The sequence below is a fragment of the Dendroctonus ponderosae genome, unplaced genomic scaffold (assembly GCF_020466585.1).
Source record: "Dendroctonus ponderosae isolate FM_Combo_2020 unplaced genomic scaffold, Dpon_F_20191213v2 Dpon_F_20191213_135, whole genome shotgun sequence".
Classification (NCBI taxonomy): domain Eukaryota; kingdom Metazoa; phylum Arthropoda; class Insecta; order Coleoptera; family Curculionidae; genus Dendroctonus; species Dendroctonus ponderosae.
In genome coordinates this window covers 5820-28918 of record NW_026017477.1, presented here as the reverse complement: position 1 = coordinate 28918, position 23099 = coordinate 5820, and the positions used below count along the sequence as shown (strand labels likewise).

Below are 23099 nucleotides of genomic sequence, written 5' to 3'. Positions count from 1 at the left end.
GTTTGCCCGCTTATTTTAAAGCAAGCATAGGAAAATGAACTAAACTACTATTTTCAGCAAATTTTACTTTTATAAACCTTTTTATAAATTATATCCCTGGAAACAGTTGTCTTGGATGACTTTTGAAACTTAACATAAATACATAGTATAGTAATCACCTGTAGTTAAATTTTAAATGAGATAAAATGCGTTACTTTAGATCCATTCTTCAAGGCCGTTTTAAACTACCTACATATTTGTGCGTTTTCGATTTTACTTTTGTAGGTGCTGTTTTATTATATATGCTATGGAGCGATTTGCGCGTCATATGTTTTCTATTACTCATTTACTGAATATTTTAATTATAAGTATTTCTTGCACATAATACATATGGAAAGCGCAATGTTGATGCCACGAACGTTTCTAAAAAATCTTATCTTAGTTATGAGATCGTCAAGTTAATTAGCACATAAATAAATTTTACTATTATATAGATTATACACGGACATAAGGACTAAGAAAGTACCAATGATCATCTCCTCAAAAACTAATAAATTACCACCTTCCAACTTAATTTTTTTGCTATATCCTATTTCCGCAGTAACTTCTTATGACTAGTTTTGATTAAAATACATTAATTATTTCTACTAGATCGGGTACATATGGCGGATATTTTCGTTATCTTAAAAATACTTTACCTAAAACCGATAAAGGCACGATATTGTAGAAAACTATTATAAAAGACTTACGGATTTTTTTTATAAATAATGTCTCGTATAAAATTACCAAAAAGTTATCAACTTTTAAAATAAATTATAAATATGCCAACAAATCGAAATTAATTTTAGGCAATCATGTATAATAGATGTATGTAGTATTACAATAGGGCCTTTGCACGTGGAAGAAAATACCCTATTACTGAAGACTAGTTTTAAGTTGAAGTTTTGAGAAGTGAAAAATCTGCAGATAAAACAAACAGTTAAATCATGCAAAAGACAACGATAAAATTTTGATGCCTGGGAGTTGAAAATCGTTTTACGAAAAGATCTTTCCTTAAAATGTTTAGTACTTATTTTACTTAATTTACTTATCAATTATTTAAAATACGTAATCTATGGAAAACTCTGGGACCACCACTGAACAAGTTTTAACATGGAACAAATTACAACATTTAACCCTGCTGTTTTTTCGTTATAAATGGTCCTTTAGCAATTCCATTTCCAATTTGATTTGTTGCGTATATTTGTCAATGGAACACCTAAACGGCGCTAAAAAAATAATCTTGGAATATTAAATCTTGGAAATTTGTATACACTGATAAAAGATATTTTTCAAAGCATTGGCCCGTGTGTTCCATTGATTTATACTTTAAAATCTATTATTTCGAGTTTATTTATTAGTCAAATATACAAGATATATTTTAAAAGGAACGTGGCTTAAGTGAAGATCAATCGTTGATCGGCCCGAAAAATTCAATTCTTTTAACTATTTTTTTGCTTAGTACTATAAAGAAACGAATAATTAAAGTAGAATTTCACAGTACACTGGGTGATTCAAGTGCAGATCTCGCGGTCGCTAATTTCAGGCTAAACCCAGCTGATAAGTATTTTAAAAATGTTAACCGTTGATCATCGTATGGTCTAGCTGTAAGGATTAGTTTTGTCTTGCATCTTAAATTAATTTTGTAAAAACTTTCCGCTGTGTCGTTGAGATATTGAGGTATTTTCTGGGAAGCCACATTTCTAGCGTAAAAACGAAATAAAATTTAATGTGATTAGTTGAGCTCTGCGTGCAAAAAAACGTGTTATTCACCGAAAAATATGAGTACAAAATGATATTCATTAAAATTATACGCAAAATAAAGTTGCAATATGATATTTCGGGCCATCTTGTACATGTATTCGATTCTATAAATAAAAAACTACCCTTATTACTTATGTGCCTACACTAAGCATCATACTAAAGCCATCCGGTGTTATGATTATGGCCACTTAAAGGAATCACTCCAGGAAGTTTCGGTAAAATGTGTTGAGTCTGCTTACACTCTTCGTCTGGGGTTTGAGTGGATCCTGTTGGTGGATTGCTGGATGAGGAAGTATACAGGAGTGGTTCGCGAGAAGAACCATTCGCCCCAGGTAAACCAGTAGGTATGGTTGCCGTGAAACTTTCTTCTGGAACAAAGGATTATGTCTTAAGAAGAAGTAGAGAATCTTATTATGTGACATAATTAATATAAAAACATAATATAATACATACAAATTGTTAATGGTGCATTTTACTTGCAGTCCCTTATTGGATCACTTGCTGTACCTACATGATCTACTCAAATTGGCAAATGTGGCTTATTCCAGTTCTTTCACTATTAAAAATATTCTATCGGGGTTTTCCACGACCGGTACGTGGCCTGTTGATAGAAATGCATTCACCGATGATTGATTTTTCAATTTTATCAATCAGAATCTCTCAAGTTCTTACAGAAACGCCTGAGAAGAATCGCATAGAAGAAGGAGCTGAGAGAAGGCTGCCAAAATAGAAAAGTCATTTTCAAGTGGAATATGAAAAACCCAATAAAAAATTGAAAAATTGAAACTGACGATGAAAAGTTTACACAATTAGTCAATGAAAACGACTATGTTTTAGTCAAGTTGCACAGAAAATTGATCAAAAAGAATACACAGTCAAATATTATAACGAAAAATATTAAAAAAAACGAAGATTCGTATAAGTTGCAGTCAATAATTTGCTGATGCTGACTTTACAAAGTATGTCATCAATCAGATCATGTTAAGGATCATGTATTCAATGAACAGCTATAACTAAAAAATAAAGTTCAATTCAAAATGAAATTGTTTCAGTTAAAATCCCATGGGCATTTCAGGCCCATACGTGTTGAGAGCTGCCCCCCTTGAATAAAGTTTATGTTTTCATATTTTTGAAATAACTAATAAAAACAAAAAAAAACTTCACCTTAAGTTAATAAGGTAGTTAAAGTATCGAATTTTTAACCGTTTTTTTGTTCTAATGGTTCGTAACATTTCGTTGCTTCATTTGTTTACAATAAGAAACCATTAAAGACCAAATTTTTGGAAATACACTATTTTCATTCGAATATGGTTAAAAGTGCCGCTATTGCTCCTACTCAGATAATCGCTTTAAAAGATCTTCCTTATTAGAGCAAGAAATGCTTAAAAGTAAGTGGCAAATGGCCTTATCAAAACAATTCATGTATGCGTCTCAAATGCCTTCGGTTATATCGTTTATTATTAATTATTTTAACTGTAAATAATTTCATTACAATGTGTACAAGATGCGAGAGTATCATACATACACTTTTCCTGCTAACAGGTTTAACTGCCAGCCCACACGCATTGTAGGGGAGTGGGCCACCATAAGACTAAAAAAGTTAAAGTGGCTTTTTTTCCAAACACTTTACTTGATCGTCCAGAAAAGTTGATTAGCTGGTCGGAATTGCATTTATTTATGTACGCAACGGTGGAAAGCACATAATTACTTTGAATTTATAGATTTTTTATTGTTTAATTTTTTTGTAAGTCTTTGAAGTAAATCAATAAAAAAACGATAACTTCAAAATTGTCACATATTGCTATTCTAATCTTGTATATTAAATTAATTAGCTTCAAACTGGGCTTAAACAAAATTAAAACAAAAGAAATTACAAATTTTCTAATTTTACTCTTTGAAAAACACTTAACGAATATTAAAAATGCTAAAATTTAGCTCAAATTTATAATAGGAATGCAATACTTTTATTTTACCTAAAGCACAAGGCAAAATAATTTTTATGTCTTTTAAGACAACAGTCCCAATATCAGGTTGATCAGTGATTACAAAATGCCCTCTGAATTTCCCCGACTTCCTTAAAAAACTAACTTTAACTTCTTCGGATGTGTCGCCAAGTAATAATTTTTCCTACGAAGAAAACCTTCCTATTCTAAATTATTAAACTCAACTAACACAAAATCATCTTATTTGGGTGGTCTATCTAATTCCTCGAACGCAGTTGGATCGGGTTCAGGTATCCAATCAGAATCGTAGTGTGAATTCGCAAATGGAATCTTCTCCGTCGTCATTGGAAGACATCTTCTTTGTTAATTTTTTAAAATCCTTTGAAAAAACGTTTCTCTTCGCTGCTTCTTTTTTGGAAACTTCTATCTTTCTCTTTCTTCTTTTTCTTTGCATTTTATTTCAATTTTCTCTTTTTCTGGAGTATCCGTAGGGATGATACTTGTTGCTTTTTATCTTTTACTATTAGAGAGTTTTCTTTTACAAGCTTTTGGGTAGCCTCACATATCTGTGAAGTGTTTGAAAAGAACACCATTGCGATCAGATGCTTTTCGCAATGACAGTTTTACTCCACTCACTCCCACTAAAACTTCTTGGACTGCTCCTTTCATATTTTCTTCTGATAATATACCCTTCTGGGACTTTATTTTGCGACCCCTGGGCATCTAAAGATACAAAATCGCCCAATTAATTATTAAAGCTTAAAAGTTTTTCCATAAGACAGTGTCTTATGGTAGCCGATTTACACGTTATAACATTTTTTCAAATTTTCGGTAAATTTGATTTAAAATCACAAAGTTTCTTTATACAAATAAAAAGCACTTACAACACTATAGCTACAACTTAAATTTCTTACCTTTAACTTTATGTTTTCACTAAAAAAATTAGCTCAGAATAATACACGTGAAAAAAAAAGTCTCCGCTCACATGCGTCTTTGTCGAAATCTTAGTCAAGACTGATTGAGTGATTGAGAGAAAAGTGAGACTGGTTTAGACCGGAATAAACTTTACCACCGAAGCAACACTTCATTGATTCACTTCACTCATTCACTCATAATAAATGTCTACACTTAGTGTAAAAGAAAATATTGCAAAGTCTCATGGTGGCCGGTGTCTCGTGGTGCCCCACTCTCCCCTACTTAGAATGCTGATTTTGCTTCAGCCTAAGTTTATAATTATTTTAAATTCAAAAGAAATTCAGTTTTATTGTTTACCATTTAAAATATTACAAAAACGTTTCGGTGTTTTTGTCCACCATCATCAGTTTGTATGTATGGTTGTTTCTACCTTCACATTCGGTATGCCATTGAAAAATTATGAATAAAAGAAAAGAAATGCCAAAGAAAGAACGATTTTTCAATGGCTTACCAAATGTGAAGGTAGAAACAACCACACATACAAACTGATGATGGCGGATAAAAACACCGAAACGTTTTTGTAATATTTTAAATGGTAAACAATAAAACTGACTGGAACCCAGGAATTTCTTTTGAATTAAGTTGAATTACAGTCAGGAAAATATACACAATTTATAATTATGGCAATTGCAACAAATACATTATTCTGTATGCACACGTTAAGTTGTAAGCTTACTGCTCGTAATAAGTTGCATTTTTTAAAAACAATTTTAAAGGACGTTGCTTATAATTCGAGTCCTTACCAGTCGTTGAAGGAGTTATAGTTGGCCCGCTACTGGCTGGTGGTATCTCGATGGAGCCCTGTTGAGATTGAGTTTTTTCATGACGAGATACTGGTTGGGAAATAACTTCTGGAACACGAGTTGGTACACTGGAAGCTCTCTTTAACACTTGAGGAATCTGCAATTTATTAAATTTTGATAGAGAAAATGTATCGTGTGAGTTGTTATTTACTAATCTAAAAACTTCTTTGCTTCAATAGTACTTGAGAATTTACAGACCATTTTATCATTTTTACTCAGGGATTTTATCGTTCGGTTTTTCTCATGCTTATACACGCAAGCATTATGTAAACATATATTGAAGTGCTTAGGACGAAAGCTATATTGAGCCCAATGGCAAATGTGTTATCAACCTAAAATAACTGCAACCATGCCAATTCTTTCGCTTCAAAATCGCACTTGATCACAAACTGGTATCTACAAATTTCTGCGCGAAATAACTTACATTTTTCGGAGGCATACATTTCTTTGAAATGGTTTCACTTATGGTGCTATTTGGAACTACAATAGGACTAGTGTTTCGGGAAGCCGAAAATTTCTTGCGCTTCTTCTTCAGCAAGGCCAAGCCATGGGCCAGACCATGCAGCTCTGGCTCTGGATGATCCTGATCTCGGCTAGTATTTTCCATGCTTTGATTGGAGTCTGTTCCACTGATCGAGCCTGGAATTTACAGTTTATTCTACAGTTAAAGTCTACATTTTGTGATTCGAAGCTCAATAACTTGATGTTGTGCGTTCCATGCGCACAAAAATCTCGAAATGTGTTTACCGTTTTCATCAGAAGCAGGACTGTTGCTGTGGCTGTGATTATGTCCATTTTCCTTGCAATTATTACATACAGAGTCTTCTGAGCGCGATCGGCCGATTAGTCTGGACACTTTTCCAGTTTTTGCTGCTTCAATCAAGGTGCCCCATCTGCGCTTGTGGGAACCGGTTCTCTTAAAGTGCAGTCTGGAAGCAAAAATTGGATATAAAGAACACTATCACAAATCACATAATCTCAAAATTTACCTTCCCAGACCTCGATGATGATGGTGGTGATGATGATGATGACCGTGGCCATCATTTATGCTTCCTTGGCTTGAAGAAACAGTGCTGCTGTGCTGGGTCAGTCTGCGCGGGGTGGAGCTGAAGATGCCTGATAGCGTCGAGCCGAAGAAGTCGTGGTGGCCTTCATGATGATGTCCTGAGAGGTCATATTATTTATATATACGTTTCTAAATGTTGATAAACTTGAATAACTGCTGATACCTTGAAGAGAAGCTATAAACTCAGCTACTGGCGGTAGTGTGGAAGACGACGTAGTGGAAGGTTGAGGAGCTATATTGAAGCCTTTCATCAGTCTTCGTTCTTTCTGCCTATTTTTCTTACCGCCCGTTCCTGAAAAATCACCCCTTAGCACGCAGCAAATCGTGACTAAGTCAGCATTTTCCTACCCATGCCACTGTGGGCAGTACTGGTGTTCATTCCAGAGTTTTTCAGGATTTCGATCAGCTCGAACCGGAATGCGGATATGTCCTGCTTGATTTCATTCACGTCATCTTCAGTCACCCCTTGGTTTTCAGCTTTCCGTTGTTCAACTGTTACGTATCGTCTGACCAAGTTTCTCATAATGCCCTAGAACAATGAAGGAAGTCAATAAAAGTATCTGGAAATCTGGAAATTTATTGATAACTTAAAGACGATTTAACAAATATGATGATAATAAAAAAAGACAAACGCTATTAGGCATGATGGAATCGCAAAAATATAAACAAGCCCTGTTTTATTCAGATCTAGCTTCAATTTAAATAGAAAAATACGAGCCTTGGACACCTCCAGTTTCATTATAAAATTTACGTACTTAAATTACCATGTATAAGAAATGAGAAGGGAGCCGCGCAAATAATTTAATAGTTCTAGACAAGGTGTTCCATGAAGAAGGGGTATTATTTTAACCACCTACTCTACGTCCGAAAATAACCGTAGTTTGCTATATGAACTATAGGCCAAAAATGCTTCGTTAGGGTTTAACACGGTGTTGAAATTTAATAAAACATATGTAAAATGATAAATTTCTTCAAAACGCATAGAGATATTTTAACATCATTTTCCAGGCATCAATAGCTAGGGAAGACGCATGTTTTCCAATAAAATAGTTTTGCCAAATTTTGCCAGTGGCGTGCGTTTTATTTTTACATCACTATATTTTTTAATTGTTGCATTTAATTTTCAAATTACTTGATTTATTGTGTTGGCAGATAATCTTGGCTTTATTCAAATGCTAAAATAGCACAGAATCGGGAGCAAAATGCCTAAAGGTAGCTGTGATTGGTTTGCGGATAGCTCCTTAAAAAGCTGCAAGTGATCCTGGCCTACTTAATTAGAAATTGGCATATTTTTGCCAAATTTCACACTCTGAACAAATTATTTTTGCCAAACGATTCATGCTAGGGAATTTCAGCGGCCAGAAGTTTTTGCCACGTTACTAACAAAATGGTGATTCTGCTGTATCAACGTTTAGGGCTTTACGAGCAGATTACGGTCGACATAATCGACCCACAGAGCAAACAATTCCGAACACAGTGAAAAAATTTGAAGAGACTGGATCGGTTACTGATATTGTAAAGCCTGAGCATCATCGCAACATTAGATCAGCTGAAAATATCGCTGTTTTTGCTCAAAGTGTGGAGGAACACCCGAATTCGTCGATTCCCCGACGTGCTCAACATTTGGGCTTGTCTTACGGCTCATTGTGGCGAATTTTTCAATTGGATTTGAAGCTGCATCCGTACAAAGTCCAACTGACTCAAGAACATGGGCAACATAGAACATACGCAAATTGGGTGATTGAACAACAAGCCGTTGATGATGATTTTTCGAACCGAATTTTCTGCAGCGATGAGGCTCATTTTTCGCTCGGTGGTTACGTGAATAAACAGAACAGTCATATATGGGGCTCTGAAAATCATCATTCCACTTCAGGTTGATGGGTATGACCGGTTTTTTGAGGATGTGGTCAAGTTTTGCAAAAGCCGCCCACGTCTGGCCAATTCGCCTGGATATTTCTGCTGCCTGGTGGTTCCTGCCAATCTTAATGTTGTGGCCAAGGTACACATCCTTTTCAACAACTTCAAGCGTGTGCTTGTCGAGTGTGTCCTGGATCTCACTTTGACTCATGATCTTAGTCTTTTGGAGGGTCACCCTCAGGGCGACTGWCTCCCACGCTTTCTTCAGCCTTCTCATTATGGGTCCAAGCTGGTCGGCATCAGCGCTCAGCCGGACMATATCGTCAGCTAAACGTAGGTGAGTCAGGAATGTCCCATCGATATTGATGTCTTTTTTCTACCATGTCAGGTTTTTAAACAYGTCCTGTAGCSCTAKTGTGAACAGTTTTGACGAGGTTTCGCCTTGTCTAACTCCTCTYTTAATAGGGATCCTCGTGGAGAGTGGCATGTACATATATATATATCTGATGAGATTCTAGTGTCTTGAGTGAATCCTCGAAGCGGCCATCGCATGTAGAGCTGCCCAAATCTTCMCAGAATCGAAAGATCTCTGGTAATCGACCAACGCCAGGTGTAGTGGGATGTTGTGTTCAGTGGATTTATCGATCAGCGTGCTGTCTGGATGTGGTCTATCGTTCTGTACCTACCCCTTCCTGAATCCAGCTTGCGCTCCAGGATGGTAAAAGTGGAGCTTGTTGGTGATTATTTTGGTAAGGAGCTTGTATAACACTGAGAGGAGGTAATTCTCGATGTTTGTAGAGTCGCCCTTCTTGAAAAGGATGGTGACCTCAGCATTTCTCTATGCCTCTGGAATCCTTCCTTCTTCGAGGCACTTGTTAAAGATAATGAGTTGTGCCTTGTTCAGTTTCTCCTCCAGACTTCGGTATCTCACTCGTCACTTGGTCTTCTGTGGGAGCTTTACGATTTCTCATCTCTTTTAATGCTGTTCTTAGCTCTGACCCATCAATTTCTGGGATCTCCTCGGAACCGACGATCTTTTCTCTCTGATTTTGCGGAGATAGTCAGGTTCTGGTACTGACTGGGTTTATAGTCTCCGATGGAAGTTCTCGATGATCGCAACGATTTCGCCTTTCCCTGACACAACTACGCCCCGCTCGATCCTGATCATGTATATGAGTGATTTTCCTCTAGCCGTTCTGGAACGAAGGTCCCTCATGTTCATCTTGTCCTCAGTGGCTTCTCGAATCATCCGTGAGTTGTGCGCTTTTAAGTCACTACGAATCGCTCTCGTTACTAGCTGGAGGTACTCCGGTGCATCGCTATCCATCACATTGCGTTCTTCCAGTCTGGTTGTGCGAGAATGAGTTTCGGGTTTCACTGCCTTCCAAACGTGCAGACTTTCTTTGTTGCAACTCGAATAATTTCGACGATTTTCTCTGTCAGCTGATTTAACTCCAGACCTTTCAGTGTCTCCGTCGGTTCTAATAAATTCAACTCTTWAGTGRAGAATTTGCACATTTGCAATTTAAAAAAAAATCGAAAATATCCAAAATAATTTAAAAAAATGCATTKCAAATTTTCTTTGCAAACCATTCAGTTGCTCCTCAAAATACATTTTGGGATTAAAAATTTAATAAATTAGAGTAATTAGTAGATAAATAGAGATAMATTTAGAGCCAGTTTCCTTCCAAAACTGTTGCAAATAAAAAATTTCTTATAGACAGGGAATGTGTCGAGAATACACTTTGATAAACCATTCAATGTTCGATTTTGAAAACGAGTTAATCGAGGTAAAAAATCAAAGTATTTTATTCATCTTTTCGACCTGCAAATCATCATAACGTTTTTCAATCGATTGTAATTTTCCAAGATACAGTTTTTATAGAAAATCGTACGTGTTTCAACAAATTTCAACATTTTGAAATAAACCCGGCATTAAGAGTTATGCAGAAAATTCCGACAGACAAAAAGCTGTTTTCCTACAGACAAAAAGAAAAATCAGATAATTAAACCCTCAAAAGAATTGATAGAAAACATTTGCCTTGCAAAATCGTCTTATCGACCTTAAAACCCCTATGACTGTTTCTCAACGGCTTTCAATTTTGCAAAATAAGATTTTTAGACAAAATGACTCGCTTTAGACGATCTAAATTTTCAATGATCCAAATCGGGCTCGTATTAAGAGAGTTACTCATTTGCACCATATAATTATAATAACAGCTGAATATTCATAAAATGCCTGCCATTCGCGTTGGTGTTTGCCATCGTATAAAGTATTTATTTTCCAAAATTGTCTATGAAATTCTAAACATTATCGGTAAATTCAGAAGCGTGCAGTTACGGATGCCCGTGGCAAAAATGAACAAAATTATTTTATTGCAAAACATTCGTATTTCCTAGCAATTGATGTCTGGAAAATTTCGTTAAAGTAGCTCCATGAGTTTTGAAGAAATTAATCATGTACTTTTTAAATTAAATTTCAACACTATAAAGCAAACTGGGGTTATTTTCGGACCTAGAATCAGTGGTTCAAATAATGCCCATTCCTCATGAAACACATTGTATATTATTAATCTTATGTGAAATTAGGTATAACAAAAAATCCTACCTGATATCTGAAATCCCTCTCGCTTGCTTGTTTGACTTTCCTCTGAAAGAAAAAAGCATTAACGTCGTTTACAATTAATTTTCATTAAAATTTACTCAAACTTGAAATTTGTGAAATTAACAAAACGAAAACTACCTGCAGCTTTTCTTAAATTTTCATCAATCAGTGTCATGTTTCATGTTTAGTCATGTCTACACAAGCATGCAGTTTCCAAAGTACATGTTGATTCTACTTTCTACATCTTTCCTGGATTTTACACTGGTGCACTCAATTTTCCAAGTGGACACCGTAACTATCCATGACTATCATTTTAGCGGTTCGCAGATTTACGAAGTAAATAACAATTTTCGAGAAAAACGCGATGTGCTAGTATCATCCAGGCCAGAATTTTTATTTGATATTAATCTGTCCAATGATGGAAAACCCTTGACCGTGCACATAAAGCAAAGAGACAGCGAAATATTAGCCGATAATTTTACTTGGAGTGGTAACTTGTGGAAAACTAGCAATTTATATGAAGGATATATCAGCAATTATCCAGAAACCAGTTCAGTTAACGGCTATGTAAAGGAGGGAAACTTCTACGGCCATATAATCCTTAACAATACCATGTATTATATCGACGAATATAAACCCGCATTAGGAATGAATGTGACTGATGATGTCATTGCTGAGCGAAACGCGCTGGTTTTCAAAAGAGATTCAGTCACTTACGGGATTTTTCTTGCGCAGACCAAATCAGCCAATTTGCTATTTAAACAACTGGTAAACCGGCAATATTATGAAAACAAATACCAAAAGTGGAAACAAAATGGGTATGTATGCGAATATTTGTCTCTTAAAATGCTTCGTTTAAAGCTTACATACTGAGCTATTGAATATTGCATTAAATATTTTTTGCCTTTGTTGTTGCTTCGTTTGGATATCTTATTTAAAATGTACTATGTAAATGGGCTGTTTAACAAAATTATTTCCTCTATTTCATATAAATATTCAATGCTTATTTTCTGTCCCTGCAAATACGAAGGAGGCTTGAAGTTAGTAATGAAGAAGTTTTTTGAGGCGCTGTTAAGAAAACTGGTGAGTTTCCCAGACTTGTAGGCCGTCGTGACAAATACTTTTAATCTGATGTTTTCCAAGCACGAGTATCCTGCATCTTTAGAGGTGGTTTGACTATCAGTCGTGCTTGCAAAATGCCAGGAAGAAATTATTTTTTATGACGCCCTAGAAACTCGAAAAACTCACTAGTTTACGTATAATTTTCGATATAAACTGTACGCAAAACTGCAGATAAATTATACCAACCGCTGTTTTTACCTTTTATTTTTAACTGAATTGAAGCTGCTTATTGAAACCAGATTTACTTTTTCCATTTCTGTCGGACTGAAGCAAATGCAAACGAACTAAATTGTAACAAACACAGGCAAATATTACAAAATCAAACTCATACAGATTTAACAAACCACCTATAAGTTTTAAAAGAGTGGTTAAGACATAAACATGTTTCTTACCTGTTCGAAGTGCAATTCATGAATATTTTCTATAGATAGAATCTTGTTGGTTATAAGTAGTTAAATTTTTCTGTAATTAACTTAGTTGGCTCTCTCTTTCCAGAATGTTTGTTCCCAAATTTAAGAGAATATCGCATCATCGCATTGTATTCGAATCAAAACGAAAATTTCAAATGATACCCAAAATATTAAAAATAAAATGCTAGAAGAAATGTTAAAATAGAAGAAAAAGAATGGAGAAAAAGAAAGAAGTATTTCACTCCAATTTAAACAAGACTTGCTTTTTTGTAATGAACTGAGTATATTAAATGTATTCATAGCAAATATACACAGTTTAATGCAAAAAGGTAAGTCTTGTTTGATTGGAGTTTTTCAGTGTGTTCACACGGGCTTTCTCTGCTTAATTTTTACTTTCTTGTTTATTAAATACATCTTCATATAACGGTTTAGGTAACTGAATCCAGTTTTTATTCCTATTTTCCTTTGAACACTTTTTTATTTATTCAAGTGTGCTCTTTTCCATTTAATTGGAAGCTGAAAATAATAATTAATTTAAAAGTATAAATGTTATCGAATAAAGTCCAACTTTATATGAAATCTATTAAGTACTGGAAACTGTCCCAGCTGAAAAAGTCTGCTGAATCTTAATCTGTTCACAATTTCTGAGTCGTAGAAGCTTCTAGGGCTCAGAAAGTGTGTACCCGATCATTCTTGGGCCGAAATTCATCTCAGTTTCACATTCGAGGCGTAGAAGCTTAGAAACTGCTGAGTCACTTGAGAAAGAGAATTTAGAATTTAGCCTAGTGGAGAGCCTATGGTACGAGTTTGGAATACGTTGCATTTTCTAAGCCTCCGCGAACACCTGATTTAAACATTGTAGATTTTTTTTTGTAGATAGCACCCTACCCTTAATAAACTCGTAGATTTTTCTTTGTAGATAGCACCCTACCCTTAATAAACGCTTTATTGTTTTTCGGTAGACAGAAGGGCAAACTCCGTTATTTTTTAAATTAAATCTAAAATATGCACAATGTTACGGTGTTAAGTGTAAATCTGCCGAAATGTAACCTTTAATATTATATGTTTATTATCCACTATAAACACAATCAGAGGAAATGCGTAAAAAATTATTTAAAAAAAATCGAATCAAGTAATACAAACTTATGATTATAATATTTTTAATAATTTTTTTAGTATGCTTTGTCCATTGGTCGTGGTAATCGATAACTCCTTTTTAACTTTGGTTCATAAATCGAACACAGAAGCGGCCATATCTCAAGTGCTTTTCTCCTTGGAGGAAGCAAATGCGATATTCAGATCCACAGACTTTGATGGAGACGGAGTACCTGATAACATTGGATTTTACGTGAAAAAAATTGAGATCTGGTCCACTGGCGAAGCGACTTACTTTTTACCACGTTACACACCAGGCGCCATGAGGGTGTTTGACTATTTAACTCAATTCATGAAGTAAGTAGTAGTAGGGTAGTAAAAGTCAGTAAAGGTTGTTAAGAAAGCTTGCATTTTGATAAGCAATAGTTGAGTAAATATTCTAACAAAAAACGATCAGGTCAAGATCCCTGATCAGGGTTTTTACGCTATTTTAATACGATATTTTTTGATACAAATTGTTCTTCAATTCATTCTCGGATTTTTCTAAATCTTTAACTTGTTCTTAACTATTGTTTAAGGATTGTTGCAAATTTTTTCTATAGTAGCAAACTTTAGGTATGAAGAATTGCCAAAACACTGCCTAGGCATAGTATTCACCGCTCAAAAGTTCGACAAAGGCACTTTGGGGGCAAGTTACACTCCTGATAGCACATCTTTGCATCCTACAGCAGGAATTTGCGATAAGAAAACAGCGAATTTAGGAACCATGAACGGTTTGGTAATTACGGCTTCGACATCCCGAACTCCTCTAGTCAATCAGGTCATCTTCGAAGTTACCATCACTCATGAATTAGGTGAATATCCACTGAAGAAAAGTAATTTCTATCGTTTCGAACTGGCAACAACACTTGCAGCTGTGTATGTTTCAACTTTAACTCTAAGATGTTTAAGATATTGCAAATTGCCAATAATTTTAATTTTATAAATTACGCTTATGCACAAAAGAATTTTCCTTTTCGATAAGAATTTCAAAATATTTACTTTAATTAAAACATGTAATGTTATTTTATTTTAACAATAAACTAAAAAGACAACCTGGACTGAACTGAGACATTTACTGTTGATGATTGGTAACATATTTAAGTTGAAAATAACGAACTCTAATTATCGCGAAAGAATAAATAAGAAAACACAAATTGTTCTGATAGGAATATCCAAAAAAAAGTACGGCAAAAGAAATTTCAAATTTTCATGTTAATTTGGAAATGCTTTGAACAATTTCCAGATTCAAACCCTAATATTTGAACAGTAATTAATCTGTGACATAATCAATACCGAAACACCCCAAATTCCTAGCTGAAAGTCCCATGTTTGTTGTTTTCGAATTAATGTTAATGTTTAGTAATAAATTAACTTGATGTGTATAATTTAGGGCACAGCTTTGGTGCTCTACACGACGAAAGGCCTGAATGTTTCGGTTATTTAATGTCCCCGAAATCATTTGCTGATTATTACGGAAACAGAACTCATTTGATGTTTTCCCCATGCAGCAAAGGACAAGTATTAAGGACTCTGGTTATGAAAGGAGATTGTTTCGAGCCAGTGCAGACGACATTTTGTGGAAACGGTCAGTTTCCAGCTTTATTTCTGTTAGATTAACTCGTTTGTTCTCCTCACACGATGGATATTTAGTGAATTCAGACAGCTTTTCCAGATACGGGAATTTGTTTCTCTGCTTTTAACATTTTCGTAAGAATTGCTTTCAACTGCAGACAAAGCTAAAAATACCTTGGCATTGAAATTAGTGTCTACAAGAATATGAAACTGTTTCTCTTTTCTTTGATTACATTATTATTAATTTCAAAAGAAATTGCTGGGTTCCAGTCAATTTTATTGTTTATTATTTAAAATGTTACAAATACGTTTCGGTGTTTTTCTCCACCATTATCAGTTTGTATGTATGGTTGTTTCTACCAAGCACATTGCCAAGTGTGAAGGTAGGAACAACCATACATACAAACTGATGATGGTGGAGAAAAACACCGAAACGTATTTGTAACATTTTAAATAATAAACAATAAAATTGACTGGAATCCAGCAATTTCTTTTGAATTGAGTTAAAATACAGTCAGGAAAATATACACAATTATTATTTATTTATTTAGCTCGCATTTTCTAACCTAATTTACGCAATAGAATCATTTTTTATTCTTTGCAGCCATTTTTTACGCAGCAGGGAACGACGAGTTGTTGAAAATAATAAATTTGAATATAGTAGGTTATTAACATATAATACTTTATTAAAAATATACCAAACTTAAAATATAACAATTTATTATTCTTGGAAGGATTTGTAAAGAAATTCAATGATTTTTTAATATAATTTTCCAAAAGCTGCGAATTGTGCCTAATATTTGTTAAGAAATCAGTAGGTATTAATTATGAAGCATATCAAAATGTGTAATATTTATTCTTTTTTATTCGTAATATTTACTCCCTTTTATCTAATAATAAATATATTTCAGCTGCCCACATATTTTGAGAGTTGTATCCAAACAAATCCTGTGTTTTTTAAGTTTTCAGAAATATTAAAACATGTAATTCTTTTAAGAACTTAGTCGATTTAATAATAAATGAAATATAAAAGTGTCGGGAAATAAAAGCGCATTTTTTATTTGTGAATTAACAAAAATTTACATACTTTCATCTAACAACAAATTGCATTGATTGTACAATTTGCACAAACTGCCTTCGAACTTGAACCATTTTAGAAGAAGATAATATGGATCGATTTCTATACTTACCAAATATTTAGGGTTCAAGAAAAATTAATTCTCATTAGTTTCTAGAAAATATCGCGTGTTTGGTAAGTTTCAAATAATATTTCTTCAGGTATTGTCGAGCAAGGCGAAGATTGCGACTGCGGCTTAACCAGAGATTGTCTTAAGATGGACCCATGCTGTGTGCCTCGAAGAACCAAAGAATATCCATGTCAAATTAATAAAAAACGCGGATTCCAATGCCATCCTTCGCAAGGCGAATGTTGTACGAATAGCTGCAAGTATAGCACGCATTTGGAACATTTTGTGGTGAGTTTGTGGTACACAGAATTACAAATTCGAACACAAAAATACTCGATCGATAATTTTCCCAAAAATTTGTTTAGGCTTTTAACGTTCATAAAGATAATCCTGAGTTCAATGCATTAAAGAAGTGATTTCCAATGCACAGATAAAATCCAAAAGGCAACAAAAGATAACGGAAAACTAAGTATACTTATCTCCTTATGCTAATGATGAAACAAATTTGCAAATCATGTAAACGGCGTCTTGAAGATGATTGAAGCAAGACAACAAAATCGACAATTTTAACAATAATGCTAAAAAGGACAGATTTTTCAAGATTGGAAAAACATTAAAAAAATTCTAATAGAGAAAGCGTAATTGAAATTGGCAAAACATTGCAAAAGTTTTTGTTGTTTCTGTCAAAGTCTTGTTCTGTAGGAAAGGAAAACACTTTTTAGAGAAAAACGAATATAAAAATTACATGTGAAAAATAATTGAAAGCAAACAAAACGTAGTTTTTGAAACTGCGTTATATTATTTCAAACAAATAGACTTAAACTGAATACTAATGTAAAATTTTGACTAAGGGTAATATTTTTTAAATAAATTTGCTATGGTTAATAATTAATTATGTTATATGGTTATGTTTTCTCATTCGTTAGACTCACATATTTTAATTGATGCGATCATTTACATGTTTTTGCTTCCAGTATCTAAAACTTTACTGCGTTAAAGGTGAATTGTCCAGATTTTAAAAATTGTATTTGAAACTTAAAAAAAATTGCGAAAAAGTGTATAATTAATTTGTAGAGGACAGACAGAGAAGGAAATTAACATGTACTGTTGCAAATGTTCATATCAAAATTTTAAGAGTTTCATTGTGCAGACGTTTTATCCATTTTCGATCATTCGTTTCAGAGTAAACGTTTTCTAAAGTAATAGATACAAAAACGCCAATGGAAATAACACAACCTAAACCGTAGTAAAAAGCACCAAAACATCTACAGCCATTAACTTAGGATTGAAGAAAAAAAACAAAATAATTTCGTTAAAAATATTTATGTTCTCATGGAATTATCAGCAAAGAAAGCAGTTTGTTGCTTGATTTAAGCAAAAAACTTGAACGTAAAGAGTTATGAAAGAACGCGGCTTCTAATTCACACATTGCCGAACATTGTCACAAAATATTAAGAAAAAGGGATTTTCTTTCTGGGCAGGCTGATCCTAAGCTTCCTTCCATCCTTTAATAATTCTTCTCAGCCGGTGCTAATATTTTATATCATTTAAATATATTTGTCATGTTCATATAAATAAAATTTGTTTAATTTTTTCTGTCTAGTATATTATGAATATACCCAAACTCATCTTTAAATGAGAATTTCGAAATTTGGGCTCATTTATGAATTGCAAAAATTTTTAATGTCACTTAAAATATTGTAATCAAAATCTGTGCTTCTCCGCTCCAAAGAGTATTTAGTACTAGATTGGAATACATTTTTCTCAAAAGATTCGTCCGGATACTGTTGAAATCGTCCATAATATTGATGATATTTTTTAATGTATATCATTCTGTGAATATTAAGTGGCCAAAATATTAGCAATAAATTTGCAAACTCTCTTGAATTAGTTGGGTTCAACCCGAGCCAATTTATGCCGTTTAAGTTTGGTATGTTTTCCATCTTCTTCGTTATTTGACTAGTTATAATTTCCAGAGTTTTTTGGCATGGTGTTTAAGCTCATGCAAATGCGCGGCGGCATAAGGAAAACTTTGCAATTTCAAAACTACCTCATTTTCTTCCTGCACCCATTTAATCTGATTTTTTATGTTAATGCCAGCGATTTTTATACATTTCAGAACTGTAAAAATTTTGATCGTGGTTGTCCATGTACGAATTCCAACTCCAACTGCACTTGTGGCCTTAATGGAGTTTGCATTGGAAGCGAATGTCACAGCATAGAATGTGGCCGAATCGGACTAAAACAATGCCAATGCCTTCCGCACACTATCGAAGAAAAAGTTTGCAGCGTTTGTTGCCAATATCAAAACTCTTGCTTACCAGCTTTAGAAGCCACCAATCATGTCCTGTCCTCGATCAAGGGCCGAGATGTTCTGAAGAGTTTGCTTATTACCGAAACAGTGATTTATAATCCGAAACAATTCAGCTCGAAGACTTTTTGTATGGATCAACAGTGCGTAAAGTTGGAGTTTTTCCAGGCCAGGTTCGGTGGGTATTGTTTGCACAAAGGAAAACTTGGAAAGTGCCAGCCGAACTCCCAATGCGCAATTTTGAAAGCCAAGCAAAGTTTTCCGTCGTTTCAAAGTGCCTCAACGAATTTGCCTTCGGATGTCATCAGTACAATATGTTACTGGGTGCTTAACAGATTTCTAACAAATTTACTTTTTTGAGCCAAGTATCAATACCTACTATAAAAATTACTTGGACTATGTAATACCAAAAAATACATAAAGCTGAATAAAATCGCTTTTTCCAAATGAATGCGTTGATCCATTTCTCCAGACTAGAAGCCGAACAAGCAAATCGAATGTAAATTGAACAGTACTCCACTAAAAGCAGTTGAAATGTTCCGTTTTACTACATATTTATCAGTTTTTTTCCGCGAAATACTACCCGAAAAAGCAATGGGGCGTTTCAAAGGAAAATGCAATCGGCTGAAACCCTCAATAAATATTTTCTACTAGATTTGCTTTAGGGTTTTTGCTCGCAAAGCTATAGTTTTAGACACTGAGGTTTTCAGACATACACAATAAACAATGGTTTCAATACAACAAAACTTTATATGGATAATTAAAAGTATGAATAGAATTGCTTACCCTGATGGTACGCATATGCTCCTTTTTAGCTGCTCTGGATCCGCAAAATTTCCTTCGCAGCCACTGTATAATATACCAACCGCTCTTCGGGGTTGGAATGATGTTAAAGGGTGGAGGCACAGTTCCTCCTTCTTCGAAGTAGCTTATCCAAAGTTTGCTTCTGGCAAATTTCCACTCTGTATCAGCTCGTTCCTACAGAACAACAAGACCATAGAATGCTCTAGTTTTTTTTTTATCTAAGTTGTTTTGTTAAATGCCCTATTTTTCACTTGTTGAGATGAGGGATGAGCAACGGAAAACCCCTCCTATACATTTAAACACTACGCTTATATATTAGAAACGTAAATGAACTAAGTAACTCTAATACAACATACAGTAGAAAAATGTAAAAAAACCAGAAACCAACCTGTTGGTCTATATTTGCAGATATAGGTGACTAATCGTATGGCTTCGATCAATAGTCGCACTTTATTATTTTTATTGAAGAAACTAAGTGTTAGAAAACATCAGTAGGCACTTCCAAAACGAGTCATGATTCTCTTGGAAATTTTGTGAAAATCTTGAGACTTATAAACTGAGTATAGACTCTAATGTTCATGTTTACGTTATTCATATTCTTTGGTATCGCGACATACAGGTCAAAATCCGACATAATCTTTTATTTCCACATATAATGTAATATAATTTATACACTACTTCGTAAACTTAACGCATAGCTGAAATTCGTTAAAATACCGTCACTTTTGACTAAATATTTTCTCAGTCTGTGATCCGATTTTTTATTGTTCGAATTATAGCTCTGTTCTTAGACAAAATTCAAAATATAAGATAAGCAAAAAAACTTAAACAAACATATTGTTCGGGGTGTTTAAATACTGTCTTACTGAATACTTCTTGGTCAAAGTTCAAATTTTCCTTCGGGTCGAAGGATAAAAGTATACCTACGACGTTATAGTCTCATGTCTTCAAATTAATTGGGATCTTTAATCGTTTGTTTATCCTGAGCCATTCGAGGGATATTCACTTTTTTTGTAACCGTAATAACAGTGTTTGCTTCAAAATTCACTTCAAACAAATTTAAAATTTCAAGAATGCAAAGACCCAAAAGAACGTAATGTTTACCAATTATGAGGTGAGTTTTTCAAATATTTTGCTCTCCCAACAGGAAATTTTTTCCCTCAACTGATGAATGTTTTAACCCTTTATAAATTGTCGTTTTTATACAACATGTTTTAATTGTGAATTGGTGTTTGAGTAAATTTTAAATCTGATGATGGCGCTGTTGTCTCAGCGAAACGTAATGAAATCAACGATATTCAAACTTCTACTTCACACTTTGACTGAGACCCAGGGAGGATAAGAATATAGTTGTAAATATATTTAAAAAAATCCGTTAAACATTGACGGGCCGCGCAAAAAAGTACGTAGGGCTGCGGGTTGCTCATCTCTGGCCTATTTTTATTAACATTGTATTTTTGCCAAATTATTTTTAAATTTTATCAATTTTTAAAAGTGTGCAAACCTAAAAATGCCCCAGCTTTAACCTTCTCCAACTTTAGACGTAAACATCAGCAGTTACTTTTTCAAACAAGAAACCCTCACACATTTCACCCAGTATTCGCAGAAATCAATTTGTCATAAATACAAAATCAAAGAATAAATAAAATTATTAATAACATTTTATTGACACGACTACAACCATCAAGTAAGGATTTTTGGAAATATTTTCACTTACCGAAATCAGTTGATAGGAATGATTCATCATGGCGATGAGAAGATTAAGTAGAACGACGATATTGATAACTGAATAAGTGCCGAACATCAGCATCCCCCAAAATCGGGTGAAAATTCTGATTTCGTTCAACTCGAAACTATCCAAATCGATCAACCCGAATACGGCCCAAAAAAGTGTCTGAACTGTCTCGAACAAGCTGGAAAAATTCAAATGTGTGTTATATCAGCAAGTAACTATTTTCACATTTGTGAGATATTTGAATAATGGCTCGAACCACTTGGCCTTTTTGTATAAAATTGTTCTCAAATGCAAAATTAAGAATTTGAAACTTTCAGTAAAGTGAACCAGATGTGCTAATGTAATGCATTATGGGCAAAGTATACAAATTAAGAAACGAATGGAAAAATTGGTAAATTGCTAAGGGTATAAACATAAATTTAAAGTTTGGTCAAAGAAGTGAATACGTATACTTTTGGAGAACTGACGAGACTGATATTTCTGCTTGATTGTTTTCCACTTAATCACTACTTTTCCTTGCTAATTTAATTATACGGGCACCCACAACTAGAAACCACTTTAGTTCAACTTCTTCGGATCATACATAATTGAGCAACTTTTTCCTGAATTAACTGTTCTATAAGTTTGAATAGCCAGTTACCATAAAATTAGTTAGTCGTTTTTTCGATAAAATTTTTATTTCTTTGTACCGATAGGTACATTAGTTTGATAAAAGTGGAATTTTTTGTTATCGTCTAAATTATAATGCCTGGTATAATTCCTTATTTCATTTAGTATTAAAAAAATAGCAACTATATTTGATTCTTTGAAGAAATAGGCTTTCAAGCAATTGGTCCTTCTGTTCATGTTATCCAAACTAATGCTTCTTCGACGGTCACGTACTCAATCCAGTTAGAATTTAATTTTCCTTAAAACATCGGCAAACTCAGAAATGTCTAATTAACTTGAAACGAAAGAAAAACTAGTTTATTAGACTCCAGAAAGATTTTGTTTGTCAAAGTTTAAGAAATGGTGTGAAATAAAAAGAAAAAAAAAGGTGTGTATTTCTACCAATACAGATTTACTAATTTTGGGACGATAGTTGTGAAAACAAGCAAGATTAAAATAGAATGGAAAGCCCAAGGTATGAATAGTTACAATTGAAAATTCATAAATATAAAACACATCTTATCATCAGTATCCTCCATTTATTTTTATTAGAGATTACCACCAAACCACTTTAATAAAATATACACTAAAAAATGCGATGTGATAGAAACATATTAGCTGGTTGAAGATAATAAAGTTAAATGCACCTTTATGAGGATAAAGCTTCCTGAAATTGGGCTCTCTCAAAAAGTTRATACTAACTAAAAAGAATRGTAATAGAAAGACCGAAAYTATGGAGTTGGAAAATCGTATTTCCTATATCGACTAAATCGTAAAAATTTGAAGACTACCTACTAGACCGAAATCAGAAGTTAAGCATCACAACRAACATAAAGGAAATTTTTGAAATACTTCTTGTACAAACGCTTTCGGAAGAGGAAATGRTACACATACCCGTRAAAAAAMAAGAGTTTCCGGACGATCAAGTGTTATCAACAATTAAGAGCAAACGATTTTTAATGATTTTGARGAATGTGGTTTGTATTGTTCGATTACAATGTGCAAAATAAACCCAGCAGCTTACTTTTTCAAGAAGAATCATATTTCAGCAATAAAATGAGAAGAACTCCAATCGACAATTTTCAAATTCGGAAATTGTGAAGTAAAAGTTCTTCATTCTTTACAATTAACCAAATTAC

At 33.9% G+C, this 23099-nt stretch overlaps 2 protein-coding genes across 2 annotated transcripts in view; one reads left to right on the top strand and one right to left on the bottom strand.

The window, feature by feature from the left end:
• Positions 1-48: 48 nt before the first annotated feature.
• Positions 49-23099, bottom strand: part of LOC109536143 (transient receptor potential-gamma protein) — a gene marked incomplete at its 5' end in the record, with an annotated part of 26873 nt that continues 3822 nt past the window's right edge. Inside the window, 10 exons of the mRNA XM_048663230.1 lie at positions 49-2150; positions 5444-5600; positions 5928-6142; positions 6251-6432; positions 6493-6667; positions 6733-6861; positions 6918-7098; positions 11038-11079; positions 19560-19751; positions 21295-21490. Coding sequence (XP_048519187.1) covers positions 1939-2150; positions 5444-5600; positions 5928-6142; positions 6251-6432; positions 6493-6667; positions 6733-6861; positions 6918-7098; positions 11038-11079; positions 19560-19751; positions 21295-21490 — 1681 coding nt within the window. The remainder of the gene's footprint in view (positions 2151-5443; positions 5601-5927; positions 6143-6250; positions 6433-6492; positions 6668-6732; positions 6862-6917; positions 7099-11037; positions 11080-19559; positions 19752-21294; positions 21491-23099) is intronic.
• Positions 11185-19224, top strand: LOC125503202 (disintegrin and metalloproteinase domain-containing protein 10-like). The gene is made up of 6 exons (XM_048663222.1): positions 11185-11852; positions 13743-14018; positions 14277-14515; positions 15094-15288; positions 16554-16750; positions 18582-19224. Exons 1-6 carry the CDS (start codon positions 11215-11217, stop codon positions 19131-19133), a joined length of 2097 nt encoding a protein of 698 aa, XP_048519179.1. The 5' UTR covers positions 11185-11214; the 3' UTR covers positions 19134-19224.